General features: G+C 45.5%; 1 protein-coding gene across 1 annotated transcript in view; it reads left to right on the top strand.

Annotated features, from left to right (window-relative positions):
- Positions 1–21672, top strand: part of tlcd2 (TLC domain containing 2) — a 68590-nt gene that overhangs the window by 4606 nt on the left and 42312 nt on the right. The window contains exon 3 of the mRNA XM_080210681.1: positions 21397–21479. Within this exon, the coding sequence (XP_080066807.1) occupies positions 21397–21479 (83 nt within the window). The remainder of the gene's footprint in view (positions 1–21396; positions 21480–21672) is intronic.

Genomic DNA, 21672 nt, shown 5'->3' with positions numbered 1-21672 from the left:
TACGTAAACAAGTGCAATACATCCAGATCTCCAAGATCTATTAGAGTTGTCTTTCAAATCCTTCACTTGAATAATATTGACTCTAATCCCAAGTTAGCACCTTTAGACCAAATGGGCCAAATTTCTTTTGGGAATCAGCACCACTGAGGGTGGTGGTCCCAAATGGGGCTCGCAAGCTTCCTAATTGGCTGCCTCTGACCTTGTCATCCTATTCTGGGTAAGGCCTCAATGCTGCAGGTTTATTCAGAGACCCTGCAGCTTAGAGTCTCAGCAGCCCCACTGGGAGGGTGGACACAAATGACCCCGCTCAGAGGATGTGAGGGCCCCTTACAATGGAGACACTCACAGAGCCTGGAAAATTAATAATTTAAGAAAGGGGAAGTGATAGGCTCCTTGGGATGAATGTGAAGCCTCCCTGCTTCAGTTGTGGCCTGGGGACATCCTTTGATGCCTGCATCCCCTTCTTTGGGAGATGGCTACCCCATCACCAGCAAAATTCTGCCAAGCATGAAAAATCACCCCTAATTGAGTCTTTAGTTACTTCAATTGGCTGCACACCTGAGTTGAGATGCAGGGATAGAAACAGGATATTTGTTGCTTCTCTTTTACAAGCAAGGCAAGAACAATTTCAGAAACCAACCCCATGTACCCCAAGGACATCTGGAAAACATCCAATGTGAAATAGGGCCCAGCTCTTTTTCAGGCAAACCAGATTCCTTACATGTGTACGTGAACAACCTAAAGTTTTTTGTGCTTTCCAGAACAATTGGCCTGTGTTGAAGAGGGGAAATGTTGGGCCTGCTCCAGTTAGAAATACCTGACATAATGTCAGGTTTTGATGTAAGCTGATGGCACCAAGTTCTATCTCACCAGCACTAGCACCTCTGATAACAACAATACCAGCCCACCACCACCCCCCCAACCCACCCCCACTGCTTCTGATTTATCATGCTGCTTGTCCAATTTTTATTATTGTGTGAGCAAAGGTTTTCTTCAGTTAAGTATTGGGAAGATCAAACCTGTTATCTTCAGTCCCCATCAGTAATTCTATCCCTCTCCTGACCACTGTCTGAAGCTGAACCAAACTGTTTATAAACTTGGTGTCACATTCGACCTCAGATGAGATAGGATCACGTATTCTTTCCATTACCAAGACCACCTACCTCCACCTCTATAGTATCTCAAGGCTCTACCCCACTTCATTTGCTGTTGAAACTCTCCATTCATATCCTTTCTTACCTCTGAACTTGACCATCCATTTTTGTCCTGGCTGCTCCCTACCCCACCTTATACCCTTTGTGAAGTTGAACTTCTGCTGCCTGTATCCTAACAGGCACCAAGTCCTGTTCACATATCAAAACCATGCTAAGTGACCTACATTGCCTCTGGCACTGACAATAATTAAATTTTCAAAATTCTCATCCTTGTTTTCAAATTCCTCTGTACCCTCAACCCTCCTCTGCAACCACCCCCCCACCCCACCCCACCCCTACAACCCTCAGCTTTCTGCACTCCACCAATTTTGATGCATGCCTAGTTTTCATCACTCCTCCATTGGTGGCCATGCCTTCAGCTACCTAGACATTAATCGCTATTATTCCATCCCTATGCCTCTCCAACTTTCTAACTCTTTCTCCTTTAAGATCCTCATTAAAACCAACCTCTCTAAGCACGTATGTTGATGTCAAGTTATGTTCACAATGCACCCCAGATGTACTGCGTTAAGGTCAGTAGATAAATATAAGTTATTATAACATCGCGAACGCTGCAGACAATTGTGCACAGCAAGGCTTAACAGACAGAATGAAATTAATGACTAAATACCTCGTCTTTGCAATATTCGCTGAGGGATAATCATTGAGCAGGATACTCTTACTCTACCTTCAACTGAGTTGGCATTCAATGTGTCTATTTAATATCTACCCCAAAAGCAGAGCGTTCATGGATATTCAGGGAAAATAGATTTTGTTTTATTCATTCATAGGACTTGGGCACCAGTATTTATTACCCAATGCTAGTTGCCCGAGGGCAGTTGAGAGTCAACCACATGTAGGCCAGATCAGGTAAAGATGGCAGATTTCCTTCCCTAAAGGACATTAACGAACTGGATGTTTTTTTTCCAAACAATCAACAATGGTTTCGTGGTCATCAGTAGATTCTTAATTCCAGTTTTTTTCATTGAATACAAAGTCGTGGCAGGACTTGAGCCTAGGTCTCCAGCACATTACCTTGGGTCTCTGGGTTAACAGTCTTGCAATTATACCACTAGGCCACCATCACCTCCCTGAATCTACAAGTCTGTTTGAAGCTATGCGGTCTGTTTAGTTATGAAGGGTATGTCCTCCATCTACTGCCCATGGTAGCATGGCTTGCACTCAAAACTGCTCTTTCTGGCAGAAGTCAGTGAAAGATAGAGTACATGCCTCCTAATGGATACATTTAGCAATGACACTTGAGGTACAGTAACCTGTAGGGTTATGGGCCACAAGTTGGAAGGTGGGATTATTAGACTGCATAGTTCTTTTTGACTGACACAAACTGGCCTCCTGCTGTGCTATAATCTTTATGTTTCTAACAATAGGTCTGACGCCCCATACAATGTTTAGGGAATACATTCTAACCAGCTTCGTCTTGCATAATAATGTAAGGCAGGTAGCATCAATCGGCTGCCGGTTTTGCGATATTTTCATTTCCACGTCAATGGAATAATTGAATGACAGTTGGGTTATTACTCAAACACATTGACTAATGTCAAAGATGAATTTTTGCCCATTGTGTTTTCAAGTGGTAGTCACACTGCTGCATACTGCACACTGCTCCACCCCATTTTTCTTCTATTATTCTGCATCAATTAGAATTAATGAACAGGAAACACTGGAAAGTCAATTCTCAGTCATCCGATTGTGCTCTCCGGTGGATGAAGCTCCACGTTGGGAGCATTCATTCAGAAAATCCGTGCTGCAGTGTTGATAGGATATCACAGAACTAGCATGTAAACATTTTGATTGGAAAGTTAGTTAATGGAACTAAAAATGTTGTACACCATTATCCCAATGATAGAATCCAGGTAAAGGAATCAATAGCACCATCATCTCATGTTTGTATAGGCGTGGTAACATAGCAACACAGCTCGAGATATTTTGTTGATGTTTAATCGGACAAAGATCAGATGCAAGACCAATGCAAGGAAGCAGACTGACCCGCTGGTACACAAGCTGGGTGTTAAGGAAGCGAGAGAGGTGGAGAAGGGAGGGGTTTAGAGAAGGTATTTCCATGCATTGGGCCTAGTCAGCTGATGATGCAGCCATAAATAATGGGCTGAAAGAAGCTGGGGTTGCACAAGAGGTCGGAGTTGGAGGAGCAAAGAATTTCTTTGTCCCTTTGAAGGAATAAAAGTAAGTACAGGGACGAGAAAGCACGATAATTGGGGAACATTAATTTTAGTGGAACAGGATGTTGAGATCTTGAAACTTTCCAATCAAAATGTTTACATGCAGTGGAAACTTAATAAATTATTGCCGGATAAAAATCCTGTGATTAATTTTGAAATTTCCTAGTGTTGAGTAACTGGCAGCTGTTCATGACCTCATTAAAGCTGTGTTAATCTCTACTTTGTGTGACCACATGGCAGTCGGAGAGAAGGGGCAGGAAATAGCTTGAAACTTCTTCGTGTTGAACGTTTCAGGAAATGATGCCTACATCATAAAGAATCACATTTCTATTATTAGAATTTCACTGTAAAGTTCTTTTACAGAAGTTCATACAAAAAAATTATTTTGTATGGAATTGGCAAATTAAGCTTGGCCAAATGCTCCAATAATTTCCTGAAGCTTGTGTTGTTATGGGCAGAGGAGAGATGTTAAGGATGGCTTCCCCTTTCCCTACCTCTCAACTGATGAAAGACATATGTATTTTCAAGTGTTTTAACCCCATTGAGTGCTGTAACTGGCAAAAACACACACAGGCACATGCACCCTGTAAGTTTGTAGTTTCTGTAGTTCCTTTGTTCCATTGACAGTAGAATCTGAAGGTTCGGGAAGATAAATTCGCTATGGTTTATTGCTTGCAGGAGCAGATTCATCATGTTCCACTCCAGTTGAGATACAATCCAAGTCCTTTAGTGAAACCCTGTTTTGGTCCCCAAATAGAGGAGTCAAGGCCAATCCAAAAATGTGATGTGGAGTTGCTGGCATTGGACTGGGGTAGGTAAGTAGTCTCACAACACCAGGTTAAAGTCCAACAGGTTTATTTGGTAGCCCGAGCTTTGGGACCACCGCTGCTTCATCAGGTGAGTCAATGTAAACCTGAGTTTCACTCCACTAATGAAGGAGCTGTGCTCCAAAAGCTTGTGCCACCAAATAAAGCTGTTGGACTTTAACCTGGTGTTGTGAGACTATTTATTGTGCCAACCCAAATATGTGCCCTATTAAATTTGATATACAGATAAAGCATACCGTTCATAGAGAGGGAAACGAGAGAGTGCAGAAAGAGGTGTTACAGTCATGGCTAGGGTGTAGAGAGAGATCAACTTAATACAAGGTAAGTCCGTTCAAAAGTCTGACAGCAGCAGGGAAGAAGCTGTTCTTGTGTCTTTTGGTACATGACTTCAGACTTTTGTAAATGTTCTTAATAAAAACATTGGGGGTGACCTTGAGCCCACATTTGCATCCATGCAAATGCCAATGAGCAGTCAAATCTCGAAGACACAGATCTCGCCAGTGAGATCGTGATCACAGATCTTACTTTGCCCTCACCGGTGACATCGTGCTTTACATGAATTTAAATAGATTTTAATATAATTAACCTGCCTCCTCGCCATATATAGACCTTCAGGTTTGCAACTGGTTCACCCAGAATTGAACCTATTGTGGGGGTCTCCCCAGCAGCACAAAGGCAAGTATAGCCACTGGGGGAGAGCGACATAACCAGGCAATGGCCTGGCAATGCCCCCTGGTACTGCTACTTGGCACAAGTTGGCACCATGCTCATGCCAACCTGGCAGTGCTAACCTGGCAGTACCAACCCATATCAGGGGGCAGGCCCCAGTGGAACCTCATGAGGGAGGTGGGGGTATTTGGTTGTGGACCAGGAGCAGATGGAGGAGCAGGGGATGCTGGCAAGAGGGAATTATGGGTGGGTGCCAGCTCCAGTTGTTGGGGAAGGGGGGGAAGGGCCAATGATCAGGGGTGAGGGGCTGATGACTGGGGAGAAGGGACTGATGTTATGGGGAGAGGGGGGCAGGGGCTCATGACCGGGGTGGGAGAAAAAGGGACTCATAATCGGTGGGAAAGGGGAAGGGGCCGATGATCGGGGACGGGGCAGGGGGAGAGAATGCCGACTCCAATCGGGAGAGGGAAGCCCCTGAGATCTCCCTGGTGGGCTGGGTGGAAAGTTCATTCCTGTTGTGATCAGGGCACCCTTTAAACTTGACGACGCCCCCCCACCACCACCACCCCCCCCACCCACCACGCGTGACAGTGAAATACACGCCTTTAATTCTTTTAGTCAGAGTATTGTAAAATCAGGAGATAAAAGCAGAGTGTTTCTCTGGAGGAAAGCTTTCCGATTTTCTCACTAGAAACAGCACTGTACCATTTTTGGTAAGACACCACCACTCCCAGTTTCTGTGATGTGACCAGTGTGTTTCTTCACAAGTCACTTCCAACAGCTATTGTCAAATAATCAAGATCAAGAGGGCGATTCTCCCATCGTGACCCGTGACTTTTCTGGTAGGTTGGGCTGGGAGATGCGCGTCGCAGACCTTGTTCCAGGATTTGCGCGTGGGCCAGGAATGCATGTGCATCTCCCAGAGCCGGAGAACAGTCAGAGGCCACACCATGCTGGAAACCGGCAGGAAGAGAAGTGAGTCGTTTGAATCTTCTTTTAATATAGTTTAAATATGTTTTCACTGTCATTATCGGGAACTTGCCAGTCCCAATTGAATCTCCCATCCTGCCAGGAGTACCGATGGGGTTTAGAGTAGTTCGCACGTTCGGGAAATTATGGGGAGATTTTGCCGGAATGAAGGGGGGAGAGCAGTCAGGACCCCCTAGGGGGTCAGGTGGGGGAGTGGTGCTTCCTGGGCGTGGGCACCCTGGCACTGCCCAAGGGGCAAAGTGCCCATGTCCAGGGAGTAATTTGGCACTGCCTACCGGGCATCGGGCAGTCCCAAGGGGGTGGGGACTACTGTGGGTGGGGCTTAGGGTGATCAGTGGGGATGGGAGAGTCCCGCTGTCGCTGTGCATTGTCACTGATTTGGGATGGAGGAGTAAACCGGGGCGTGTAGGGGGTCAGGGCTAGCCTGGGAATTGTCATGGGGCCAGTGGGGGGGGGTGGGGGGGGGGGGGAGCGGGAGGGGCAGCACTGGATTGTCCCAGGCTGACCAGCGATCAAGCTGGCTAGCAAATTGGGAATCTGACAGATTGGAGCTACTGCACATGTGCAGAGTTCTGGAGCTGTCAGACTCCGGTGCGAATAGACCCTAGGGTTTTTAATAAGATTCACGATTGTGACCTCCGCAGTGCACAGAGTGAAGAGATACGAGTGTGAAGTTGAACTGAGAAAACAGTCAGGATCTAGAACCGTTTTCCCACCAATTCAGCACTTTTGGGAGAATTGCCCCCAAGTTTCACCCATTCAGAAACTTTTCACACCCACTCCCCAAATTTTAATTTTGAAATCAAGAGGTCTGCATGCTGTATTGTGGAAAAGGAATTATTTAGAGACATTTAACATTTTAATTATTTGGAGAAAGGCAGCCATCAATGACAGGGAAGTTCTGTTGCAATTTAATGACTTTTCAAAGATGTGTTCTGAAAGTTGGTGAGCAGTTCAATGACTTGCCCAGAACTGAAAGTTAGCTCAGGGGTCTTTTATAATTCTCTATGTACTGACAGGAAAGAAACGGTTATCTGACCCTCTCAGCTCCATTTTGCTTTAAGTGTCCATTCTCCCTTTTCTAAAAAAAAGTGTCCATTTGGAATTTATACTCTGTAAGCCCATATTACGTAAGCATATCATTGAGCAAGCGATCATTTAAATGAATAAGGCCAATTTTTATTTAATTTGTTTCTAAATGCCTAGTATTGGTAATAATATCATAATTCTGTCCCTGAAATATCAATTCTGTATGAGCAAGAGTTTCTTTTTGAACTGTTAAAATCTTTGAATGGGTGTTTGCATAGTGAAATAGAAAAGAACCTTCAGTACTCATGCACAGAATACCATGTTCCCTTCCCCATTTAATTTGCCATGACCTCAGACTTTAAATGGTTTTATTGTCACAGGACCGTACTTGTAAATCACCTTCTCCTTCCTCTACTTCCTATATAGTTGGCCCTAGGCATGCAACTGTCTCGCAGATTTTTACTAAAGTCATTGTTCATCTAGATATTGGGATGTTGGGATGTTGCAAGACTTTTTTTTGGTTTACCTGTTTTTTGAACATGTCCTTGTCTGGCATATCAAGTTAGATGCAGTAAATTGTGCATGTTGCAGTATCTCCTTTAGTTGCTCTCAGTGTAACCAGCATGTCTCTAATCAACATAGAGGAAATCAGTTTCTGAACTAATGTTAACAATAAATAGATTTGTGAGTTCACAAATAATTTTCATAGAATCATAGAGTGCAGAAGAGGCCCTTCGGCCCATCAAGTTTGTCCTGACAGGCGAGAAACACCTGAACCTATCTACCAGCTCTTGGCCTTTAGCCTTGAATGTTACAACATGCCATGTGATCATCCAGGTACTTTTTAAAGGATGTGAGGCAACCTGCCTCTGTCACCCTCCCAGGCAGCGCATTCCAGACCATCATCATCCTCTGAGTAAAAAAGCTTTTTCTCACATCCCCCAAACCTCCTGCTCCTCACCTTGAACTTATGTCCCCTTGTGACTGACTCTCCAACTAAGTGGAACAGCTGCTCCTTAACCACTCTGTCCATGTCCCTCATAATCTTGTACACCTTGATCAGATCAGCCCTCAGTCTTCTCTGATCCAACAAAAACAAGCCTACCAACCTCTCTTCATAACTTAAATGTGCCATCTCAGACAGCATCCTGGCAAATCTCCTCTGCACCCCCTCCAGTGCAACCACATCCTTCCTATAATGTGGCAACCAGAATTGCAGACAGTACTCTAGCTGTAACTTCACCAAAGTTCTATACAACTTCAACATGACTTCCCTGCTTTTATAATCTATACCTTAACTGATAAAGACAAGTGTCCCGAATGCCTTTTTCACCACCCTACTAACATGCCCTTCTGCCTTCAGAGATCCATGGACACACACACCAAGGTCGCTTTGTTCCACAGAACTTCATAGCGTTCTGCTATTCATTGAATCCTTCCTTGTCAAATTACTCCTTCCAAAGTGTATCATCTCACACTTTTCAGGGTTAAGTTCCATTTGCCACCTGTCAGCCCATATGACCAATCCGTCTATATTTTCTTGTAGCCAAGACACTCGTTGCCCAGAGCTGGGAGTACAATCAAATAGTCAGTCTGTCTCAACAGTAGTTCATAGTTTACAAAAAACTAAACATAAGAACATAAGAAATAGGAGCAGGAGTAGGCCATCCAGCCCTTCGAGCCTGCCCCGCCATTCAATAAGATCATGGCTGATCTGTCGCTGCTCAGTTCCACTTTCCCGCCCTCTCCCCATAACCCTTAATCCCCTCTCTTATCAAAAACCCATCAACCCGCGTCTTAAAAATATTTAGCGAGGCAGCCTCCACCACTTCAACGGGCAGAGAATTCCAGAGATTCACCACCCTTTGAGTGAAGAAGTTCCTCCTCAACTCCGTTCTAAACCGCCCCCCTTTTATCTTGAGGCTGTGCCCCCTAGTCCTACTGTCTTTTTTGAGCGGGAAGAGTCTCTCCACCTCTATCCTATCCATCCCATTCATCATCTTATATGTCTCAATGAGATCTCCCCTCATTCTTCTAAACTCTAACGAGTACAAGCCCAGTTTATTCAGCCTCTCCTCATAGATCAACCCCCTCAACTCCGGCATCAGCCTAGTAAACCTCCTCTGCACTCCCTCCAAGGCCAAAATATCTTTGCGCAGGTGCGGTGCCCAAAACTGCACACAGTACTCCAGCTGCGGCCTCACCAATGCCCTATACAGCTGCAGCAAGACCACTCTACTTTTATATTCAATCCCCCTCGCTATGAAGGCCAGCATCCCATTAGCCTTCCTGACCACCTGCTGCACCTGCAAGCTGGGTTTTTGCAACTCATGCACAAGGACCCCGAGGTCCCTCTGCACCGTCGCCTGCTGCAGTTTTTCGCCCCGTAAGTAATAGTCCTTCCTACCATTCTTCCTACCAAAGTGGACCACCTCACACTTGCCAACATTAAATTCCATTTGCCATTTCCTAGCCCATTCGCCCAGCCTATCTAGATCCTTCTGCAGACTCTCCACACCCTCCGCACAATTTGCCGTTCCCCCTATCTTGGTGTCATCAGCAAATTTCGACACCCTACACTCAGTTCCCTCCTCTGGATCATCTATATAAATGGTAAAAAGCTGAGGCCCCAGCACCGACCCCTGGGGCACTCCACTAGTCACCATCCGCCAATCCGAATAGCACCCGTTGACCCCCTCTCTGCCTCCTATTTGACAACCAATCCTCTATCCACGCTAACACCCTACCCCCAACTCCATGTCCCTTGACCTTCTGCAATAACCTCTTGTGAGGTACTTTGTCAAACGCCTTCTGAAAATCTAGAAAGACCACATCCACCGGCTCTCCTCGATCCACCGCCCTAGACACATCCTCATAGAACTCCAGTAAATTTGTCAGACATGACTTCCCTTTAACGAAACCATGCTGCGTCTGCTCTATCAAGCAATTCCCTTCAAGATGCCTCGCAATTTCCTCCTTAATGACAGATTCTAACATTTTACCCACCACAGACGTTAAACTAACCGGCCTATAATTCCCCGCCTTTTGCCTGGCACCCTTCTTAAACAACGGCGTAACATTAGCCATTTTCCAATCATCCGGCACTTCCCCGGAATCCAGCGACGTCTGGAAAATAACCACCAAGGCATCCACTATCACCTCCGCCATTTCTTTCAGAACCCTCGGATGCATTCCATCCGGTCCTGGGGACTTGTCCACAATCAGCCCCTCCAGTCTGTCGAGCACCGCCTCTCTAGTAACAGTAATGTCATTAAGACCCTCCAGTCCTACCACCTTTCCATCGCTAACACCCGGCAAATTATTCACGTCCTCCTCCGTGAAGACAGAAACAAAAAAGTTATTCAATACCTTAGCCATATCCTCATCCCCTACCACTAGGTCCCCTTTCTCATCCTCTAAAGGACCAACATTCACCCTAGCCAGCCTCTTCCTTTTTATATATTTATAAAAACTCTTGCTATCCTTTTTTATATTAAGCGCTAGCCCAGCTTCATAGTTTCTCCTACCCTTCTTTATCAACTTCTTTGTCAATCTTTGTTGACATTTAAACCTCTCCCAATCCTCATCTCGCCCACTACTCTTAGCTACTCTAAATTCCTCCGCTTTTAATTTAACACTTTCCTTCACCTCCTTCGTTATCCACGGCTTATTACCTCTCTTCCTACTATCCTTTTTGACCATCGGAATAAATTTCCGCTGAGCACCAAGAAAGATCTCCTTAAAGATCCTCCACTGCTCCTCAGCAGACCCTCCCTCCAACGCGCTCCCCCAGTCCACATTCGCCAATTCTTCTCTCATCCTACCGTACTCCCCTCTATTCAAACAGAGGACGCGTGTCCGGGAACCCACTTTCTCCTCCTCCATCTGCACCAGAAACTCCACCATACAATGATCACTCTCCCCAAGAGGATCCTTCACCACAAGGTCCCTAATTCTACCCGCCTCATTACATAGCACCAGATCCAAGATAGCTCGCTCCCTCGTAGGCTCCAACACACACTGTTCGAGGAAACTATCCCGGCAGCATTCCAAGAACTCTTCCTCGATCCCCCCGCGTCCAACATGGGTCGACCAATCAATATGCAGATTGAAATCCCCCATAACTACGGCCGTCCCATTCCTGCACGCCGCACTTATTTGCGCGTTAACAGCCCGCCCCACCTCCAGATCATTATTCGGGGGCCTATAGACGACACCCACCAGCGTCTTCCTCCCTTTGCTGTTCCTAATCTCCACCCACAACGATTCCACCCTCTGCTCCTTGGCTCCAATATCATCCCTTGCTACCACCCTGATGCTATCCTTAATCAGCAGAGCTACGCCCCCCCCCTTTTCCCTCCTGCCTATCCTTCCTAAACACTTGATAGCCCTGTACATTCAGCTCCCAGTCCCTGTCGCCCTGCAGCCACGTCTCTATAATGGCCACCAGATCGTATCCATTTGTGTCGATCTGCGCCACCAGCTCATCCACTTTACTCCGAATGCTTCGTGCATTCAGATAAAGTGCTTTCATCCCAGCCTTCACCTGGACCCTATTTGCCATAACGCCACCAACCATACTCACGCCCCCTACTCCCTCTATTATTGGGACATCCTCGGCCTCTTCCCTTACCTGTACCCTCTCCTTAACTTTAGACCTCGTAACATCACCTACCCTCGCACCCTCCCCCCCCCAATTAGTTTAAAGCCCTGTCTACAGTCCTCTTTACTCGATTAATTATTAGTAAACAAATGCGGGAAATTTAGTGGCAAACCAAGTTACATAAGAACATAAGAAATAGGAGCAGGAGTAGGCCATCTAGCCCTTCGAGCCTGCCCCGCCATTCAATAAGATCATGGCTGATCTGAAGTGGATCAGTTCCACTTTTCCACTTTCTCCCCATAACCCTTAGTTCCCCTGTCTATCAGAAACCTATCTACCCATGACTTAAATATATTTAGCGAGGTAGCCTCCACCACTCCAACGGGCAGCGAATTCCAGAGATTCACCATCCTTTGAGTGAAGAAGTTCCTCCTCAACTCTGATCTAAACTGCCCCCCCTTATCTTGAGGCTGTGTCCTCTAGTCCTGCTATCCTTTCTAAGCGGAAAGAATCTCTCTACCTCTACCCTATCCATCCCCTTCATTATCTTATACGTCTCTATAAGTTCCCCCCTCATCCTTCTAAACTCCAACGAGTACAGACCCAGTCTATTTAGTCTCTCTTCATAGGCCAACCCCGTTATCTCCGGTATCAGCCTAGTGAACCTCCTCTGCACTCCCTCCAAGGCCAATATATCCTTGCACAAGTACGGCGACCAAAAGTGCACACAGTACTCCAGTTGTGGCCTCACCAGTGCCCAGTACAGTTGCAGCAAGACCTCCCTACTTTTATATTCTATCCCCCTCGCTATAAAGGCCAACATTCCATTCGCCTTCTTGATCACCTGCTGCACCTGCAGACTGGGTTTTTGCGATTCGTGCACAAGGACCAGGTCCCTCTGCACCGTAGCATGCTGCAGCTTTTCGCCTTTTAAATAATAATCCCTCCTACTATTATTTCTTCCAAAGTGGATAACCTCACATTTGCTAACATTATACTCCATCTGCCAGGTCCTTACCCACTTACTCAGCCAATCCAGATCTCTCTGCAGATTTTCCGTACCTTCCATGCAATTTGCTTTTCCACTCATCTTTGTGTCATCAGCAAATTTTGTTACCCTACACTCAGCCCCCTCCTCCAGATCTTCTATGTAAATGGTAAACAGTTGAGGCCCCAGCACCGATCCCTGTGGCACTCCACTAGTCACCAACTGCCAACCAGAATAGCACCCATTGATTCCAACTCTCTGCTTCCTATTAGACAACCAATCCTCTATCCACACTAATACCTTACCCCCAACTCCGTGCACCCTAACCTTCTGCAGTCCTTAAAACCTGACATTAAAGTAAAGGAAAATTCAAAGGTGTTTTAAAAGTACCTAACAGTTAACAGAAGTATTTGCAAGAAGATATCAATAGACTGGTGAGGTCAGCAGAAAAATAATGAATGGAATTCAATCCGGAAAAGTATGTGGTAATGCAGATGGGGAAGACAAACAAGGCAAAGAAATACATAATAAATAGGATACTTGGGAACAATAGAGGAATTGAGGGGCATTGGTTCATGTCCACAAACCCCCGAAGGAAGTGGGACAGGTAAGATGAAGTGATCAACATTTATGGAATATTTTATTAGCCAAAGCAAACAGTAGAAGAGAAGGAAGCTTGCGCTAGAACTATGTGAAACATTTAGGCAACAGAGTACTGTGTACAGTTGTGATCATGGCAATAGGTGGCACAGTAGTTAGCATTGCTGCGTCTCGGCGCCAGGGACCCAGGTTCCAGCCTTGGATGACAGAGTGAAATTTGCACGTTCATCCCATGCCAGTGTGGGTTTCCTCCAGGTGCTCCAGCTTTTTCCCAGAGTCCAAAGATGTACAGGTTAGATGAATTAGCCATGGCAAAGTGCCCCTTAGTGTCCCAAGATGTGTAAATTGGGGGATTAGCAGGATAAATGCATGGGGTAAAGGGGTGAGGTTGGGGGGGGTGATGGGCATGGGTAAGATGTTCCGTCAGACAGTCAGTGCAGACTCAGTGGGCTGAATGGTCTCCTTCTGCACTGTAGGCATTCTATGATTCTATGATTACAGAACAGATGTGGTCACACTCGAGCGGTTAAGATGATTTACAAGGATGTTGCCAAGATTTTAGCAATAAAGAATGATTGAATAGTCTGGGATTGTTTTCACTGGAGGCTGAGGGGAGATTGAATTGAAGTATATAAAATTATATGGGATGTGGTTGGAAAGGACCTATTTCCCCTGGCAGTGAGGTCAGTGAAGTAATTGGTAGAATGATTAGGGATCAGTTGAGGCTAAATTGTTTGACCCAGATTATGGTAGGGTACTGGAACTGCCTGAAAGGGTGCTAGAGACTGAAAACTTCATCACTTTTGGAACGTCCTTCGATATACTTAAAGTGCCAGAACTTACAAGGCTGCGGACTGGCTGACAAGGGACTGGGCCAGATTGATATTTTTTGGCCTGCAGTGACACAGTAGGCTTCTTGCTCTGGTGCAAATTTTTATGAACCGCCTTTTTTGCTCTACATTGGTGGCCAAGCCTTCAGCCATCTAGATCCCTCCCTCTCCAAACCACATCACCCCCTCCACCTCCATCCTTTGAGATGCTACTTAAAACCTACCTCTTTGACAAAGTTTGTCCCTCTTAATACCTCTGCCTTTGTTGTGATGTCCACTTTTGAATTAAAATGCTTCTATGAAGGACTGTGGGATATTTCCTTTTTTTACCCTTTTCAGGCAGTGAAAGATGTAGATTGTTGGCCTTCCCTGAATAATTGACAAGTGCCCTTTTAAAATTTGGGATGAAATTTTCCAAGTGTCAGGTTCTGACTGAAAATTGGCATTTTTCTTTCCAGAAATACAGCTAGATTTTCTCACCAAATTTTCCGACACTCTTGTCAAAAAAAATTGGGGACGCACAGTTTGCACTGTCACCCTGGTGGGTGAGGCCTGATAGAGCCAGCAAGGCCAGCTCCACAGAGCACCCTATGGGCTGATTAGTGGCATGTGCCACACAATTGCCAGGCAGTGACCTTCTCCAAGAGAATAGAGTTTAACTAACTCTCTTTCACATACAGTGAAATCCCAATAGCCAGAAACTGAACGGGACTAGCCATGGAAATAATATGAAAATAATAGACTCCTGTCTCCTGCGTAAAGCTGTTAGTTGTATTTAAATTTATGAAAATCAAGTTCACGCCCCCTTCTGGGCATAAACCTGATTACATCACCAGTGGGGATGATCTCTAACCATGATTTTGCTGACACAAATCATGTTATGGCTCTCTCGTGAGATTTAGTGGTCCTAATAGGATTTACACCTGTGGTGAATGGGCCCACTAAATCCTGCTCTTGGTGTCAAAGCACATTAAATCTAGACATCTGAGCCAATGATCTGTACTTGTTTTTCCATCCAAATGAGTAGAAAAGCTGCTACTTTATCTTCTGTGAAGTTGTTTCATTAATAGATGAAACATCATGGGTGGCACGGTGGCACCATGGTTAGCATTTCTGCCTCTCAGCGCCAGGGACCCGGGTTCGATTCCAGCCTCGGGTCACTGCATGGAGATTGCCTGTTCTCCCATGTCTGCTTGGGTTTCCTCCGGGTGCTCCGATTTTCCCCCCCACAGTCCAAAGATGTGGGGGTTAGGTTGATTGGCCATGATAAATTGCCCCTTAGTGTCAGGGAGACAAGGAGGGTTTGTCTGTGGGGTTACTGGGATAGGACTATTGTGGGATGGTTGTCAGTGCAGGTTCAATGGACCAAATGGCCTCCTTCTGCACTGTAAATTCTATGACTATGAGCAGAGTTAAAAGTGTGGCCATCTACCTGACTCTTTTCCCCTCCATACTTTATTGTTGATGGTGTAACAAGACAATGTTGTGAACAGAGGTGAGCATCAAGACATCAGCATATCTATACAAATACCAGACGGTCTGTTCCAAATTCTTATATTCATCTTTTCTGAGCATTGTCTAAGACTTAATCGCTTTTCATTTATATAAATAGCATGTATTGCCCATTCTTAATTTCCTTTGAAAAGATGGTGGTGACCCACCTTCAACCACTCCAGTCCATCTGGCAGTTGTACAATCAAGTAAGGGAGTTCCAAGATTTAATTCAGCCACAGAGAAGGAACAGTAATATAATTCCAAGTCAGGATGGTGTGTGGCTTGGAGGAGAACTTGCAGATGATGGTGTTCCCATGTATCTGCTGCCCTTGTCCTTCTAGGTGGTAAAGGATGTGGGTTTGGAAAATGCTGTTGAAGGAGGCTCAGTGAGTTGCTGCTTGTATCCTGTATATAGTCACACTGCTGCCACTGCATATTGGTGGAGGGAGTGAACATTTAAGTTGGTGAATGTGGTGGTGATCAAGTGGGCTGCTCTGTCCTGGATGGTGCCAAGCTTCTTGAGTGTTGTTGGAACCACACGTACCGGTCAAGTGGAGAGCATTTGATCACACATCTGATTTGCCCCTCGTGGATGATAGAGGCTTTGGGGAATCAAGGAGTGAGATACTGTCTGCAGATTTCCCAGCCCCTGACCTGCTCTTGTAGCTGCAGTATTTCCATGGCTAGTCCAGTTCAGTTTCTGGATATAGGGATTTCACTGAATGTGAAAGAGAGATAGTTAAACCCTATTCTCTTGGAGAAGGTTACTGCCTGGCAATTGTGTGGCGCATGCCACTAATCAGCCCAAATCTAAATGCTTTCCATGTCTTGCTGCATATAGGCATGGATTGCTTCGGTATCTGAGGAATTGTGAATGATACTGAACATTATGCAATCATCAAACTTATGATGGAAATAAGATCATTGATGAAGCAGCTGGACTGGGCTTAGGCCACAATTCTGAGGAATTCCTGCAGTCTTATCCTGGGACTAGATGATTGACCTCCAATAACCACAACGATCTTCCTTGCTACTAGGTATGTCTCCAATGAATCAAGGGTTTTCCCCCGATTCCAGTTGACTAAAATTTTACCAGAGCTCTTCTTTAATGCCACACTTGGTCAAATGCTGCTTTGAAATCAAGGGCACTCTGATCTTGCCTCTTGAATTCACTGCTTTTGTCCATATTTCAACCAACATTTTAATGAAGTCAGGAGCATAGTGGCCCTGGCAAAACCCAAACTGAGCATCAGCAAGCAGGTTATTGTTGTCTCATTAGCACTGTTGGTGACACTTTCCATCACTCTACTGATGATTGCAAAAAGGCTAATGATGTAATAATTGGCCAGATTGAATTTATCCTATTTTTGTGGACAGGACATACCTGGGCAATTTTCCACATTGCTGGATAAATGCCAGAGTTTTAGTTGTACTGGAACAGCTTTTCTAGGAAGTGATCAGTTCTGGAGCACAGGTCTTCAGCACAATTGCCAGAATATTGTTAGGGTCCATTGCCTTTGCAGCATTTTCACTCAGAGGGTGGTGGGTGAGTGGAATCGGCTGCCGTCGGTGGTGATGGTGAACTCGATGGGGTCTTTTAAGAGACTTCTGGATGAGTACATGGGATTTAATGGGATTGAGGGTTATAGATAGGCCTGGTAGGTAGGGATATGATCAGTGCAACTTGTGGGCTGAAGGGCCTGTTTGTGCTGTAGTGTTCTATGTTCTACGTTCTATGTTCATTCCCTTCAGTCATTTCTTCATCTTATGTGCAGTGAATCAAAGTGATTGAAGATTGGCATGTGTGGGCACCTCAGGAAGCGGCTGAGATGGATTATCCAATTTGTCACTTCTGGCTGAAGATGTTTGTTTAAAAATTTCAGTTTTTCATTGCTCTGTCCAGAGGCACTTGAAGCCAATCAGTTAAAGAAACTAGCAACATTGGCTCCTATCCAATATAGCTGGCTAAAACTTTCAACAGCAGAAGGTGGGTTGGAATCTTGGATGCCATTGAAACTTGTAATGCTTCAAACTTCTGTATGTGGATCACTACAAAATTTTTCCCAGATGTTTCAATTGAAACTCTCAGGATTATTTAACTGTTTCAGGACTTTTTTTTTCATAAGAACATAAGAAATAGGAGCAGGAGTAGGCCATCTAGCCCTTCGAGCCTGCCCCGTCATTCAATAAGATCATGGCTGATCTGTCGTGGCTCAGTTCCACATTCCCGCCCTCTCCCCATAACCCTTAATCCCCTCTGTTATCAAAAACCCATCAACCCGCGTCTTAAAAATATTTAGCGAGGTAGCCTCCACCACTTCAACGGGCAGAGAATTCCAGAGATTCACCACCCTTTGAGTGAAGAAGTTCCTCCTCAACTCCATTCTAAACCGCCCCCCCTTTATCTTGAGGCTGTGCCCCCTAGTCCTACTATCCTTTCTGAGCGGGAACAGTCTCTCCACCTCTATCCTATCCATCCCATTTATCATCTTATACGTCTCAATGAGATCTCCCCTCATTCTTCTAAACTCTAACGAGTACAAGCCTAATTTATTCAGCCTCTCCTCATAGCTCAACCCCCTCAACTCCGGTATCAGCCTAGTAAACTTCCTCTGCACTCCCTCCAAGGCCAAAATATCCTTGCGTAAGTACGGCGCCCAAAACTGCGCACAGTACTCCAGCTGCGGCCTCACCAATGCCCTATACAGCTGCAGCAAGACCTCCCTACTTTTATATTCAATCCCCCTCACTATGAAGGCCAGCATCCCATTCGCCTTCCTGACCACCTGCTGCACCTGCAAGCTGGGTTTTTGCGATTCATGCACAAGGGCCCCGAGATCCCTCTGCACCGTCGCCTGCTGCAGTTTTTCACCACTTAAGTAATAATCCTTCCTACCATTCTTCCTACCAAAGTGGACCACCTCACACTTGCCAACATTAAATTCCATTTGCCATTTCCTGGCCCATTCGCCCAGCCTATCTAGATCCTTCTGCAGACTCTCCACACCCTCCGCACAATTTGCCGTTCCACCAATCTTGGTGTCATCAGCAAATTTCGACACCCTACACTCGGTTCCCTCCTCCAGATCATCTATATAAATGGTAAATAGCTGAGGCCCCAGCACCGACCCCTGGGGCACTCCACTAGTCACCATCCGCCAATCCGAATAGCACCCATTGACCCCCACTCTCTGCCTCCTATTTGACAACCAATCCTCTATCCGCGCTAACACCCTACCCCCAACTCCATGTCCCCTGACCTTCTGCAATAACCTCTTGTGAGGTACCTTGTCAAACGCCTTCTGAAAATCAAGAAAGACCACATCCACCAGCTCTCCTCTATCCACCACCCTAGACACATCCTCATAGAACTCCAGTAAATTTGTCAGACACGACTTCCCTTTAACGAAACCGTGCTGCGTTTGCTCTATCAAGCAATTCCTCTCAAGATGCCTCGCTATTTCCTCCTTGATGACGGATTCTAACATTTTACCTACAACAGACGTTAAACTAACCGGCCTATAATTCCCTGCCTTTTGCCTGGCACCCTTCTTAAACAACGGCGTAACATTAGCCGTTTTCCAATCTTCCGGCACTTCCCCAGAATCCAGCGACGTCTGGAAAATAACCACCAAGGCATCCACTATCACCTCCGCCATTTCTTTCAGAACCCTCAGATGCATTCCAATTGTTTATTTTATATTACATACTTATGCAAAGTAATAACTTGGAAAAAATTGAAGGCTGCAGGTTAATGAGTAGGCTGCTGTACAGTGTAAAGAAAGTAGAAGTGGAACCGAACTGGATTTGCTGTTTCACTGTGCAGAATTGGAGTATCTGGCATAGTGGCACAGTTGTAGGCACTGCTGCCTCACCGTGCGAGGGACCCCGGTTCAATTCCCGGCTTGGGTCACTGTCTGTGAAAAGTCTGCACGTTCTCTCTGTGTCTGTATGGGTTTCCTCCAGATGCTCCAGTTTTCTCTTACAGTCTGAAAGATGTGCTGGTTAGCTAAATTCACCCTCTGTGAATCTGAACCTGTGCCAGAGTGTGGGAACTAGGGAATTTTCAACTTGTAACTTCATTGCAATGTTAATGTAAGCATACTTGTGATATAAATAAAAAAAAACTTTAAACTATTTTGGTCTTAATAAAGCCTATGGCTGAGACTGTTGACTCCACCTTCAAAAGACAGTGGGCATGATTCCATCTTACAGTTAAAAAAAGGTTTTTGTCTAATTATTGACAATGTATTGATTCAGCAGCTCCAACATGAACTGACTTGTTGTGGCTTGACAACATTTTCTCAAACAGTCCTTGCTTACTGCATGACTCAAAATAGTCTGTAAACTGTCAATATTGTAAATGTTGCTCTGTCCTTGGTTTGAAGTAAATCATTTGCCTCTGTTCCCTTTCTCCCAAGCTAAGGTCTGGCTGGTAAACATGCATTCTAAACATAGAACATAGAACATTACAGCGCGGAACAGGCCCTTCGGCCCACAATGTTGCGCCGACCAGTCTTATTTTTAAAAAAAAACATTGACCCACTAATCTAAACCAATCCCTTTTCGTCCATAAACCTATCCACCAATCTCTTAAACGCCCCCAAACTAGGCGCATTTACAACTGCAGCAGGCAGGGCATTCCAGTCCCTCACCACCCTCTGGGTAAAGAACCTGCCCCTGACATCCGTCCTATAACTACCCCCCCTTAATTTAAAGCCATGCCCCCTCGTGCTAGCTTTCTCCATCCGAGGAAACAGGCTATCACCATCCACCCTATCTAAACCTCTAATCATCTTATATGTTTCTATTAGATCCCCTCTTAGCCGCCTTCTTTCCAGTGAAAACAACCCCAAATCCCTCAGTCTCTCCTCATAGGACCTCCCCTGCATACCAGGCAACATCCTGGTAAACCTCCTCTGCACCCTCTCCAAAGCCTCCACATCCTTCCTGTAATGTGGGGACCAGAACTGCACACAGTACTCCAAGTGCGGCCGCACCAGAGTTGTGTACAGTTGCAACATGACGCTGCGACTCCTAAATTCAATCCCCCTACCAATAAACGCCAAGACACCGTACGCCTTCTTAACAACCTTATCTACTTGATTCCCAACTTTCAGGGATCTATGTACACATACACCTAGATCCCTCTGCTCCTCCACTCTATTCAAAGTCCTCCCGTTAGCCCTATACTCAACACATCTGTTATTCCTACCGAAATGGATTACCTCACACTTCTCCGCATTAAACTCCATCCGCCACCTCGCGGCCCAGCTCTGCAACCTGTCCAAGTCACCCTGCAAACTTCGACACCCTTCCTCACAATCTACCACACCTCCGACTTTGGTGTCATCAGCAAACTTACTAATCCACCCAACTATACCCTCATCCAGATCATTAATAAAGATTACAAACAGCAGTGGCCCCAAAACAGATCCCTGAGGCACACCACTTGTAACCGAACTCCATGATGAATAATTACCATCAACCACCACCCTCTGTCTCCTATCTGCTAACCAATTCCTGATCCAAGTACCTAAATTACCACCAATCCCATACATCTGCATTTTCTGCAGAAGCATACCATGGTATACCATTCTTTCTGTTTTCTACCTCGTCATGCGTCAAACCACCAGGAGCTTCAATGGCCTCTGATCCCACAGGTGTGGCCATAGTGCATGGTCTCTACTACTGCAGAGCAGTGGTGATTCTCACTGGCGTGACTGTTCTTTCCCTGAATCTTTAGGCTTGCGGTTGTTTTGCTGAAAACCGCAGGCATGTTGTTGGGGAGATCTGAGGAAATTGCAGAGCAGCACCTAATCAGGGATTGTTTGGTGAGATCAGATACCTGAAATTTGCAGTTCTTCAAGTACTAACGTTCCTTTTTCAATGAGAAAATTCACTTTGTGCCAAGGCGAGCAATGGCCTAAAGAGTTGACCCTTTAAAAAGAAGTATTCTTATTTCTGTCTTGCAGGTTATTTCATCCATGATTTTACAGACATGCTGTGGAACCAAAAACTTCAGAATTCCTGGGAACTGCTTTTCCACCATGCTGTGGTAAGTTGTTTCTTAACTGCTGTGTGGCTGTGTTCAACAAGCCTCAGATCTTGTTCACAACCCAGACTGCCTCATCCACAACTACTTTTCTCACTGCAACATGAGTGATATTATCCACCCCAAAGTAACTTGTGACCCAGATCAATAGCCAGCTTTATATCTATGTTGTATTTACTAATAGCCAGCTGTTTTC

The sequence above is a fragment of the Carcharhinus amblyrhynchos genome, chromosome 23 (assembly GCF_965287045.1).
Source record: "Carcharhinus amblyrhynchos chromosome 23, sCarAmb.v2.hapA, whole genome shotgun sequence".
Taxonomy (NCBI): Eukaryota; Metazoa; Chordata; class Chondrichthyes; order Carcharhiniformes; family Carcharhinidae; genus Carcharhinus; species Carcharhinus amblyrhynchos.
This window is presented reverse-complemented; position numbering and strand designations above follow the sequence as displayed.